This window comes from Tachyglossus aculeatus, chromosome 19 (assembly GCF_015852505.1).
Source record: "Tachyglossus aculeatus isolate mTacAcu1 chromosome 19, mTacAcu1.pri, whole genome shotgun sequence".
Lineage (NCBI taxonomy): Eukaryota > Metazoa > Chordata > Mammalia > Monotremata > Tachyglossidae > Tachyglossus > Tachyglossus aculeatus.
In genome coordinates, this window is record NC_052084.1 from 15,240,455 (window position 1) to 15,253,021 (window position 12,567).

Here is a 12,567-nt window from a genome sequence, read left to right on the forward strand (position 1 = left end):
CAGAGCTGAGGAGAGGGCACCACAACAAGTTACTGCGTGAACCCACCTTGTACTTCTCATTGTGCTGGTGGCACTTGACATGTTGCTCTCCTGAAATCTGATCCCCAAAAAACTCCTCACAGAGCTGACAGTAATATCCAGTGATGGGAACCAGAAACTCCGAGCCTGAAATGGCCAGAAGACCAAGGTCAGAAAGACAAGCCCACGTGCCCACGAGCAGCAGTCACTAAAACGCCCCTTTATCAGGTCCTTAAGGGCAGGGACCGGGTCTACCAAGTTTTCTACTCTCCCAAGTGTTAAGAACGGTGCTCTGCACACAGTAAGCACTCAATAAATGCCACCAAGTGATGGACTAATTGTGCTGGGGACGCAGTTTTCCTCAATGGTCCATTCCTCCCTTCCTTCACCACAAAGTTGGCACCTCACCCTTCTGCTCTGTCCTATCCCGGTTCTCTGGAACACCAGCCCAACGGTTAACCCTCTTGCCTACTTTCCAATCGCCAGAAGACCACAGACCACGACCTCTCCTCGGTCTCGACCTGTCAAAGTACGGCAAAGGCTACCTTGTAGCGTCTCTGGGCCCACAGCAATGGAAGAGATTGTTGCCTTCAAGCCTAGGCTTCGCTAGAGAGTGGCCGGCAAAGCAACTCTATTCCTTGCTGAATCTCTTGCCCAAACTCTGCCTATCCTGCCCATTCCCACGCCTTTCTAAGCGCCTCCCCCCGACCACCTCACCCCGGCCCCAAACGCCTTCCCTCTAGCAGTTGCTTCTGTGACAACTGGCTCAAATGTTATTTGCTCAGCTATGTGGCTCCTCCCAAGTTCTCAGAAATTAGCTGTATTTGGCCTGGGCTACACCCATGTTTTCTGCTGCCACTTTCTCCACAATCTCTTCTCACACAAAACACAGACTAAGCAGCAGGCACAGGTGTCCCTGAGCTAAATGCAACAAAACTTCTACTGGACAACATCAGATCATTCACCCTGGACAAGCCCTTCGGCTCAAAGGTCAGCACATGACAATCATCTCCAGCCCTCCCTGAAGAATTCAGAGCAGTTTCACATCAGTGATCTCGTTTATTCTTCGAACACTCTTGTGGGGGGGGAGAAAGGGGGAGGGCAGAGAAGAGCAGGTGTAACCCAATCCCATTTGAATTACAGAAAATGAGGCCTGGAAGGATGGGCCAGGCTGAGGTCCTCCGGCTCAGGAGTAGGGTCAAAGGTGGCTCTAGCAACTAAGTATTCCCTGCTTTTTCCACCAGGCCACGGAGCCTGCAGGGCTTTTCTCTAGGATCCCACATCCATCGGACCTCCAAGGAGCAGCCAGCCCTTGGTGTTAGGAAATGCTAGAAGGGGAATTAGTCCACCTCCGCTCTTCACCCCACAAATCCCAACAGGTCTCTGGGTCCGGGACCCTGCTGTCCACCCAGATCAAGCCTATTCCCTAAGGACACGGGAGAGTTTAGAAATGCCTCGGGTAGGTTCAGGTCAACATTAGGGGAGGGACTGACTTTAGCCAGTTTGGGCTCTTCACGACCCAGTGGGGAACTCCGGTTGGGGGTGAGGAGAGAGGGCGGAAACCACCCATTCCCCTGGAGGACTAAGGGAGGTTAGACAGAAAAGCACCTGAGGTTGCTGGAGCACATCTTCTAAGCCTGTCCCTAATGCCAGCCTCTTGGGGCACCCCTACAGTCTTCCTGACTGTGGAACAGGTGCTCACCCGGCCCCCCTCGGCTAGCTGTGGGTGGTTGGGGGCCGCTGCGCCCAGAGAGGAGCTCTGGAGAGCAAAACAACATGCCCTGAGTGGCAAAACCCTAGGATTTTCCACTAGCTGGTCTAACTTCAGATGGCAACTACCCAGATGCCCGGGCCCTGCTTTCCTGGGGTCTCAAGGCTAGGTCTTCCTCCTCCTCCCAACCTCCCTCAGGCGGCTGTAAATTTTTCAGGAAAGAGTGCTCACCCAACCTGCTGGAGTCTAAGCGAGGCCTCCCCACCCCAAGGGGACGCATTACAGCAGGCGGCCGAGAGGGCCCTTACCTTTGGCAGGGACGGTTATCTTATCGGCCCGTTTTTCGGGGTCTTGTTTGGCCTCGTTTTGCATCTTCGAAGCCCAAGGTCTGCTGTAGGGGTCCAGGGTCTATTTGCAAGAGGCAGAGGCGCTCACACACTGACAACTCAAGGACACATCGCTCCTCTTTCCTCTCTCTGTCTCTGTCTCCCCCGCATGTTCAGACGTGAGGCCAGGGCACCCACCAACCCTCCCACCCCGTCCCCCCTGCCTCCCCCGCCAAATGTTTAAATGGAAACCACCTGTGAAAAAGGTAAAACATTACATTAGTAAAGGTGACAAGCAGGGCAACAGAATTCAACTCAAAACCGGTTCTTGATGTTAAAAAAGAAAGACAACAACAACAAAAAAGACAAAAGCCCCACTTACACTGGTCACGGGGATCCGGCCTCTCCTCGGATGGAATGGCTTGGTTCTTCAGCTTGAGGCTCTCGGGGGCTCCTGCCCCCAGGAGAACACTTTGCTCGCTTTCGAGATGGTTTCTGTGCCCCGGAAGGGGGCTGTGGGAGCCGGGGAAGCTGGAGAGGGGAGGCTGGGACACCTACCTGTCTGTGCTTTTTGTTGTGCATGTGAGTGAAGAAGTCAAACATGGTGCCACAGATGGTGTTGCAATCTTTACACCAGTGATTCCCAGCATCATAATACTCGTAGATGGTGGCTGACTGAACAGGAGGCTTGGGGCTGGGCTGGGCGGGAGGCTCCGGGGGCTTGGGGCTCTTCGGCCGGGGCTTTTCATTATTGGCCTTTGGCTCCTACAGGAGAACAGAAGGGGGAGGGGGTCACGCCTCCTCACCGGACACCTGGAAAGCCCAGAGAATCCAGGGACACCGTCCCTATCCCGGGAACGAGATCCCATAGAATCCATTAGCCTGTCGGCTCCTTGATCGATACATCAGTCAATCGTATTTACTGAGCGCTCACCGTGTGCGGAGCACTGTATAAATGTATGGGAGAGGACAACAGAGTTGGTCGACATGTTCCCTGACCACAAGGAGCTTACAATCTAGAGAGGGAGACGGACGTAAATTAAGGATATGTATGTAAAAGCTGAAGGGCGGAGAATGGGGTGAATAAAAAGTACACATCCAAACGCGAGGGTGACGGAGGAGGGAGAGAGAGTAGGGGAAATGAGGGTTAAGAGGGCATCTTTTATTTCTTAATTTTCCTGAAGAGCTCAGTACAGCACTCTCCAAAGAAGCAGGAGCTTGATGCTACTATTGATATCGCATCCTCTCCCCTTGGGCACTGAATGCCTGTGGTGAATACGGCCGAGAGAGGAACATGAAGGGGCTCTTAAGGGGTGGAGGAGAATGGCACAGTGCCAGCAACTGGTAGAAATCAAATGAAGTACCCAATATGCAGCAGCTGGTGTGGATTAAAATCAGACCTAAGACCCAAGCCACGGCTGTATTCTATTTAAGATCAACCTACTAACTGGAGAAACTGAGGAATCGGAAGAGCCTGAAGGGCATCCGACAGATGGAGTGAGAGCTTGAGGGTGAATGTTCATCTGGAGAAGGAAGTTGGGTGGACAAAGAAGAGCGACAGAGGTCAGGTGGAGGAGGCCACAGCGCTTGGAGAATCTCCTTCTTCTGGGGTAGAGAGGTGGCCGTGCCAAGGGTGGCTCTGGCCCTCCCACCTCCAGTGGCCAGAGGTGTCTCTAAGGTACCAGTCCCAAACAAGCTGGCAGCAGGCCAGTCTGGTTAAGACCGCCGCTACAAAGCACCGTGGTTTCTCTCTCACCCTGACCCAAGAACCGGGGATAGCCAGCAACTCCAGAACGGCCCCCAGGAGGTGGCCGGGGCTTCCACGCCCGGGCCAGACGACTCTGGGCCAGCAACTGGCCTGGGCTGCCCAACTCCACCTTGACCTTCAAGAGCAGCCCCCACTCCGGGGTGAAGACAACAACCTTGAAGACAACTTGGGAGAGGAGGAAGCCCAACTCTAGAAGACCAGTTGGCCCCTGGGGTCCACCGGGAACACTTAGCACCCCACCCCTAACCGGGGCAGAACTCGAACTCTCCACCACCCCTCCCCCAGCCCCCACAGCCAAGCACATTGGTTCAACAGCTCCTCATATCCCCCCCAGGACCACATCTCAGGAAATTACAACTCAGGCACGGAAGACCATCACAGGGCAGGACAGCAATTTTCCCTAACAGGCGGGACCTCGTTTCAGCGTGGCCGCCCCTCTCTCCGCGGACGGCTCAGAGGTAGCTCCCGGCTTCTGGAAACAGACAGGGGAGCGGGCCAGCCTTGTCCAGCCGGCCCCGAGGAGGGTACGCCGGGCCGAACCCCGGCCAGGCCTTTCGCTCCCGGGCGGCGGCCGAGGCCCGGACTTTACCTTGTTGGCAGAGGGCAGGGGTTCGGGATTCTTCACTTTGCCGGATTTCTCGGCTGCCTCTTTGCTGTCCGAGGAGGCCCTGCGGGGTTTGTCGAAGATATTGATGCCCAGGATCTGGGCCACTTTGTCCAGCTCCGACTGCTTCTTCTCCGCCGCCTCGGCCTCGCGCCGCAGCTCCGAGATGTCCTTCTGGATGTTGTCCTGCAGCCGGTTCACCTCCACCAGCAGAGGGTCTTTATGGCCGTCCTTCTCGCGGCGTTTCTTGCGAAGCATCTCGCCTGAAGGGCCGGCCGGCGGCGAAGGACGGGGCGGAGGGGGAGCGGGGAGGAAGGAGGAAAGTCAAGACCGTGGTAGGCTGTTGGAGCCAAGTGAACATACATCTGCCCGATGGCCCAGTGGGGTCTTCGGGAGGTCCTCCCGAGCAACGACCAACTGGCCTGGAGGCGGGGGAGGTCTGAGAGGCTAATGCTCTCCCCGGATCCTCGCTCTCCTCCACCCACACCCTCGCCTGTCTACTCCGAACCCACCGCTCTTTATGCGCTCCAGCTGCTTGCCCGCAGCAGCCTGGCTTAGCGGGTAGAGCCCGGTCCTGAGAGTCAGAAGGACCTGGGCTCTAATCCAGGCTCTGCCACACATCTGCTGTGTAACCTTGGGCAAGACACTTAACTTCTCTGGGCCTCAGCTACCTCATCTGTAAAATGCGGATTAAGACTTTAAGCCCCATGTTGGACTCAGACTGTGTCCAACCTGACCGACTTGTATCTACCCCAGTGCTAGGCATATAGTAAGTGCTTAACAAGTACCATAATTATTACTACTATTATTATTAGAGATACTGGCAAGGCCAGCCTTCAGACGTCCCAACATAGGGTCAGGTCTCGGCCAGGGTAGTGGCGGGCTGTGGCCTCCCGCCTCAGCTACAGTCTTTGGGGCACTGCCCTCTTTCCCATCATGGGAGGGAGTGGGGCTAAGCACGAAACTGGCTCGCAGATGGGCAGAAAAGGGTCCGCTTGCTAGATCTCTCCCAAGGAATAACGGGGAGGGAGAGTGCAGGAAAGGCATGCAGGGAAGCAGCGTGGCCTAGTGGATTGTGCACGGGACTGAAAGTCAGAAAGACCTGGGTTCTAATCCTGACTCCGCCACTTGTCTGCCGTGTGACCCTGGGCAAGTTACTTCACTTCTCCATGCCTCGGTTACCTCATCTATAAAATGGGGATTAAGACTGCAAGCCCCTTGTGGGACCTGGACTGCATCCAACCAGCTTGTAACTACCCCAGCATTTAGAACAGTACCTGGCCCACAGTAAGCGCCTAACAAATACCGTACAAAAAAAAGGCGGGGGGGGGGGAGCGCGACATACCTTGCTGCTTCCGAAGTCGGTCCAGTTCCGTTCTAAGATAGTGCATCTTCTTCTGCCTGGCTTCCCGCTCAGTCTTCAGCTTCTCCCGCTCTTCTATGACCTGAAAGGCCGAGAAGAGCATGATGCTCTCTTCAGCGATCAGCCCCAGGCCCTTGGACAATGTGTCCCTGCCTGCCCTGGTCCGGTATGCTCTGAGGGCAGAGACGGCCGAGCCCGCCTTACGGGGCCTCCAGCTTGGTTTTTTTCATCTGAGGGGAGTGCTCGGCAAGACGGGCTCACGTTGCCACTGTTCCTGCCTTCTGGCCATCCTGGGCCTCCAGACAAGCCTCTCAGCTACTGCTACCTTGGGAGGTGCTCTGGGGCCCTGGAGGAGATGGCTGACCCACTGGTCCCACTTCTGAGCTATTTCTGGCCCAGTGCTCTGGGCAAGGATACCCAAAGGGCAGGGTCCCTTTCCTGTTTGGCGCAAATTGTCCAAGGCCGGTTACTCCCCAGGGAGCAGCAGAAAGGCCTGGGCCTCACTTCAGGTGTTCCAGCTGCTCAGGGAACATCACACGTCCCCACATGTCTGTCTGTCTCCCCCCCGACACACACACATACACACACAATGTGTCTGTGTTTCTTTTTCTGTCTCTCTCCCTCTGTTCTCCAAAAAGACTTCCTTGGGAACAAAAAGTCAGTCTGTCTGAAGGCCCTATAGCTGGGAGAAGTGACTCATTCGGGGGCCCTGCCCTGAAGGACAGATAGAATAGGGGAGAGGAGAGGGGGCAAGTTGAACCCAGGGCATCAGGAGGCGGGGGAGGAGAAGTGACAGGTGGTCCGGGGTCAGCAGCCCTCCTGTGGAGGGACCGCAGTCCCCACCCCCTGTCCCCTCCGCGCTTTTCCCCGTCCCCTGAAAGACGAGCCCAGAAGGAGAACCTCTTGGTCCCCGGCCCGGTGGTGGCCGGAGCCAGGTGGCCACTCACCTTTTGCTTCTGAGCGGCCCGGTTCTTCTCTTCGGAGAGCTTCTCTGTGCTGAACTTCCCTGAAGGTTGGTTGAACTTCATGAGCGGAGGGATGGGCACCTTGGGTACGGCCGGAAGCGTGGGGATTGGCATCAGCAGGGACTCGTCCCGCTTGGGCTCACTGGAGGCCACGGTGGGGATCATTCGAAGGTTGGGGCGGCTGGAGGTGCCCGGCATGGCGATGGGGAGGAGCCGGTGGGGGTTGGGCAGGCTGTGGCTCGGCTGCTGAGCAGAGGGGTAGACGGACCAGCCCGTCGTGGCGTAGGCCATGTAGTGTCTGTAGGCGTCGAAGGTGGAGGGGACTATGGCCGGGGCCTGGTAAGCGGGGGCGATCTGCCCCGTGGAGAATTGGGAGTAGGCGGGAAGCTGGAACTGGGCGACTGCCGAGGTGGCAGGGGGCAGCCTCACAGGGGCAGTGGGGACCGTGGGCACCAGGCACGGGGCTCCGGCAGGCTGGTGGGCGCCGCTGCCGGCCACGTCCGGCCCGAGCCCCTGGCTCTTGCAGCGGTCAGGCTGGAGGTACGGGGGACTGTCCTGGGCCAGCAGGAACGGGTCGGCGGGGGAGGTGGGGCGTGGGTGGACGGCCTCGGGGGAGCGGGGGTCGGCCCGGCGCGCCTCCCTGCTCTCGAGCCCGCGGGAGTCTGTGGAGGAGCGCCTGTCCGGGGAGCGGGATAACGGTTTCTTGCCATGCAGCCGCTCCTGGGTGCGCACCGCCAGCTTGCCGATCTCCGCCACCCCGATGTCCAGCCCGATGGTCTTGAGCAGATCGTGGATCTTGGCGTACTCCATGGTGGTCTCGTCCGGGGTCTCGACCTTTGCCGCCGGGGTCGACGGGGGAGGGGGAGTGGCTTTCCTCCGGAGGGCTTCACCCCCGGGGTCCCCCGAGGCCTTGGAGCCCGGAGCGGATTCCAGCTTCGGGTCGTCTTCCTCCTCGTCCCCGTAGAGGAACTTCTCCTCGTCCTCGATGTTGGGAAAGCTGCGGCGCCTCTTTTCCTGGGCGCCGGCCGAGTCCGCCAACATGCCCAGGATGCGGGAGAAGCCGCTGCCATCCTGGCTGGCCCGCTCGTGAGGCAACAGGAAGTCCGTGCCTCGCTCGGCCGGCTCCGACTTCACTTCGGCCTTCTCCTTGGGAGTCAGGAAGCTCTCCGACTTCCCATCGAGGGGGCCGCCGTCCTTCGGCAGCCCCGGGAAGGGGCCCCGCTTGTAGAGGCTGGCGGGGGGCTCCTTGGGCGCGGTCTCGGCCAGGGCCCCCTTGTTGAATCGTTTCAGGAAGTTCTCCACCTCCGCGGTGAAAGGGGTGGTGAAGGTCCTAGCGCTGCTCGGGGGCAGGGACGAGTGGCCCGAGAGGAGAGGGAGGTCCTGGCTGGAGGAAGCGGTGCTGCCGCCCCGAAAGCTCTCGAGCTGCAAAACAGACACCACGCCGTTGAGCCTTGGGCCACCCGCCCGACTCCTCTTCACCCCTCCGCGCCTTCTCCCCAACCCAGAAGAAGGGTGACGGGGGTACTTCTGAAGCCCTCACTATGTGCCAAGCACCGTACTGAGAAGGGAACCAGGGCGGACTCAATCCCCGCCTACATGGGGCTTACGGTCCCAGCCGTCCCCTGACCTCACCACGCCGGGGCTCGGACCCCACTGACCACCGTGGTGCCTGCTGTGGCCCCTCTTGCCTCGCCTCCCACCTCCGGTACAGTAGGCGCTCAGTACTGACTGACTGCTGATGGGTGGGTGGGGGGGTCGCCCTCTCAGCTTCCAGACCTGCACCTGTCCTCACCGACAGGTCAAAGGCCGTTCTCGGGCGAGGTCTGGACTGAGTCTCTGCTAAGGGGTCCACCTTGATTGGGTTACCTGGGGCTCCTCACAGAGTTCCCTTTCAGCTTCCAGCCCATGGGAAGATGGGTGGACCGTCCTGAGAAGGGCCTCTGAGAGCAGCAAGCCTTGGGCCCTCGGCAACTCGTGGCCTCCCTTATGGCACCTAATAAGGCTCTGAACCAAGTGGGAGGTTGGTCGATTACTCCTAAATAATGACCCTTCAGCTTCACTTCCTGGTCCGAGACAGTTCTGTCCGTTGAAGTTCTGAGGTTTCACTAAGCCGTCACTACTGGGGACGCCGCCACATTTTGGGGGCAGCGCCTTTTCGAGGTTAGTGGAGCAGAATGGACTAGGGGAGCGAGCGACCGGCCTGGAGACCCGGGCTCTAATCCCGGCCCCGCCACCTGCCTGTTGGGTGGCCTTGGGTACATCACTTTACTTCTCTGGGTCTGCTTCCTCCTCAGAAAATGGGGACTCAATACCCATTCTCCCTCCCCCTTAGCCCGGGAGCCCCGTATGGGACAGGGACTGCGTTCTACCTCACTGGACTGCCATTACCCAAGTGCTTGGCACGGTTCTTAGCATGCAGTAAGCGCTTTAAAATAACAGCTGTTGTATTTGCTATCCGGCAAATATAGTCTGAGTCAGCTCTGAGCCTTTGGCTGCTGGGGTTCACAGATTTAACCTAAGTGGTCTCTTTTGGGGACATAATAATAATAATGTTGGCATTTGTTAAGCGCTTACTATGTGCAAAGCACTGTTCTAAGCGCTTGGGGGATACAAAGTGATCAGGTTGTCCCACGTGGGGCTCACAGTCTTAATCCCCATTTTACAGATGAGGTAACTGAGGCCCAGAGAAGTTAAGTGACTTGCCCAAGGTTACACAGCAGACATGTGGCGGGGCCAGGATTCGAACCCATGACCTCTGACTCCAAAGCCCGTGCTCCTTCCACTGAGCCACGCTGCTTCTCTATCATCCCATCTCTATGGAAATACCGTTTACCACGATAAGGCTAATCCTGATGAATGGGCTTAAGCTCAAGGTATTGTGGTTACTAAGTACCTAAAAAAATTTATCAAGAATTAAATTTTTAATGAGTTGTTTTTTGATTTTTTAAAAATCCGGCAAGGTCGGTGAAGGCAGCAGGATCTTTTGAGCTTTTACCCGTGGCTACCATTCCCACAGCGATGTACTAAGTGGTCAGGGGCCCTGAAGACCTACCGAGCCCCGGGGTCCAGCCCTTCGTTAGGTGGGCCTCCCGGCTCCACGGACCGCGTGGGTCCCCAGCGGACTGGGGAGGAGCTCTCTCCGGCTGGAGTCCCGTGGGAGTGGAGGAGACTAGCCAGGCACGGCTTCGGCTCCTAGGGGCCTACGCCCTGGGGTACCGGCCTCAGAGAGGGGCCCTCAGAGCCCGGGGGACGGCAGGGCCCGAGAAGAAGGGGGAAGAGAAATTTGGCTCAGACCTGCAGGGGCGGCTCCGCGTCCACCTCCAACCTCTTCTTCAGGATCGACTTCTTGGGCATCGCGGGGGCCTCATCGGGCCGATGCAGCGGGTAGCCTGCCTCCGAGCCCGGCGGCACCCCCGTCAGCCCCGGGATGGCACAGCTGCTGCCGCTGCTGTCCACCCCCACCAGCTCGGGGGGGCCCAGGTTCCGGGTCCGCTCTTCTTCCTCCCGCTTTCTCCTGGCGAGGTCGAGCTCCCGGAACTCGGGGTCCAGGAAGCGGGGGCTGGGGCTGCGGCTGCGGCGCCGATAGTTCCGTGTGCCCGAGCCGAAGCCGGGGAGGTCCCCCCCGAGGCCGGGGAGCTTCTCGCCATCGTCGTAACGGGGCCGTTTGACCTCCCGGCCCCGGTCCTCGGCCCGCGGAGGATAGGAGCCTTTTTTGAACTTGTCCCCGTCCCGATCGGAGCCCCGGGACAACTCCTCGCTGCGGCCGAAATAGTCGGACCGGGGCGGGTAGGGATCCGCCACGCGGTAGTCCTCATTGTGCCGCCCCGGGTAGGGACTGAGGGGCCGCTCCTCGCGGGAGGGGTAGCGCTCAAGGCCCCGGGTGTAGATGGGGCCATCGGTCAGGACATCCCTGAGGAAAGAGATACGGGTGTCACCGGCCACGTCGGACTCCGCGGTGACGGGGCCGGAACTGGCTGTCGCCGGAAGCTCCTGGGACCCGGGGCCGGGGAGGAGCGTTGGGGACAGAAGGTAGCGTAGAAAGAGCACGGCGGGAGTCCCGCTGGTAAATCGCCGGCAGACCGTGGGCCCGTGGACATCTACGCTCCTTCCTCCCTCCCCCAGGGACCCCGGCAGGCAGCCTCAGCCCCTCCCGGTGCCCAGCGGAGCACGGCCAGCATCTCTACGGCCTCGGTTTTGGTGCCGGCTTTTCCCCCTCTGCCGAGACGAGAGAGCTGGGAAGCTGCCCCTGGGGTTTGCGGGGAGGGTATGCAAATCGGCATTTTGGACCACAGGCGCTCGGCCGCACTTTGGCTGCAGAAGCGGAACCAATCCCCGGGACACGCCAGATTGGTCAACCCCTCTGGGGTCGGGGGAGAGAGAGAGAATGCGGAAAGGAACGTCGACGAGACGGCAGCCGGGTCTCCAAGTTTTGGCACCCCCCAAGAGTGCACATCTGACGGAGACACCAGTCCCAGAGAGTGCCGGGTACTACCACTTTCACCAATCAACCAATGAATCAAGGGTATTTATTAAGCGCTTACTGTGTGCAGAGCACTGTACCAGGTGCTTGGGAGAGTTCGATATAAACGAGTTGGTAGACATTGTTCCCTGCCCACAACAAGCTTACGGTCTAGAGGGAGAGACGGATATTAATATAAATTCATATATTATGGATATGGATGTAAGTGCTGCGGGGCTGAGGATGGGGTGAAAAGAGGGGGTACATCCACATACACCTGCACCCTCCCTGTTGAGTTGACCGTAAACTACGGAGCCTGCAGCCTCTCACCTTCTGGCTGAAACTGGAACCCGGAGCCTTCTGCTTTGCCCCTGCTACCCCGCTGACACCAGGTGACCATCGGGGCCTGGGTGGAAATCCCCCGTGAGGCGATGGCACAGATCCGAAGCCTTAATTCCACACCCGGGATCATTCCTCGGATGGTCAGTATTATCCCAGGAGGCTCTGCGGAGCGCAGGGAGGAGGACTAACAGTTCCACGGGGTTCTAAAAGCGGCCCAACGGCAAGGGTCAGGCAGAGCCCGGGCTGGACGGTGTCTGGGGACTGGGCCGCTACCTGCGGGCCAGAAAGGAAAGGCCGCCCAGGCCACAGCCCGGGAGGTGGCCTGTGCTCTGCTCCCATCTCAGATGCCCTCCTGGGAGCTCGGCACTGGATCTTTGCCCACCCGCAGGGCACAATGGTTCACCGACGACTATTCCCCTGGCAGTACAGCCTCAATAGGGCCGAGAGTCCGGTCATACAGCAGCGCCGTCGGGGAAACCGACAGACAAACAGGGCTCCCAAATTCAGGCCCATGCAGAGCTCTACCGTGTCCTCCTGCAGGAGAGGTGGGAGAGTGGGGTAGGAACCTTTAGGGACCCTCCCCACCCATGTATTTCAAAGTCTCGGCTCACAAAAATGCTTAGTTCTCCCTCAAATCCCAGGGAGGAAGGACATAATTAGTGGAGCTTAGGTTTTTGATTAGTCATTTATTCCACCTCTCTTCAACTAGTTCAACCCAAGCAGATTAGTTCCCAGTTCCAGACCACTCTAGAGAGAATGAACTTCAAGGAGAAAATGTATCCTTCTCTCTGTAGAGAGGAACTGAGTCTGGGAAGGAAACAGTAAAAACACCTCCCAAAAGCAACAGGGCCTTTTACGGAAGAGTCCACTCTCAAGTGCCCAACAGACTGCCATTACAGTTCGGCTGGGGGTCTCTGGGGAAAAACTCTGAGCGGGTGGGGAGGGTGGGAAACAGTCATATCACGGCTGGACAGGAAAATCCTTGACTCGAGTCAGTGGAAGAGCTCAGCA

At 58.5% G+C, this 12,567-nt stretch overlaps 1 protein-coding gene across 1 annotated transcript in view; it reads right to left on the bottom strand.

Annotated features, from left to right (window-relative positions):
- Positions 1-12,567, bottom strand: part of ZNF318 (zinc finger protein 318) — a 32,104-nt gene that overhangs the window by 4,652 nt on the left and 14,885 nt on the right. The window contains exons 5-11 of the mRNA XM_038760859.1: positions 10,050-10,665; positions 6,738-8,177; positions 5,773-5,872; positions 4,413-4,690; positions 2,614-2,820; positions 2,038-2,137; positions 47-165 (exon numbers count right to left, since the gene is read on the bottom strand). Coding sequence (XP_038616787.1) covers positions 47-165; positions 2,038-2,137; positions 2,614-2,820; positions 4,413-4,690; positions 5,773-5,872; positions 6,738-8,177; positions 10,050-10,665 — 2,860 coding nt within the window. The remainder of the gene's footprint in view (positions 1-46; positions 166-2,037; positions 2,138-2,613; positions 2,821-4,412; positions 4,691-5,772; positions 5,873-6,737; positions 8,178-10,049; positions 10,666-12,567) is intronic.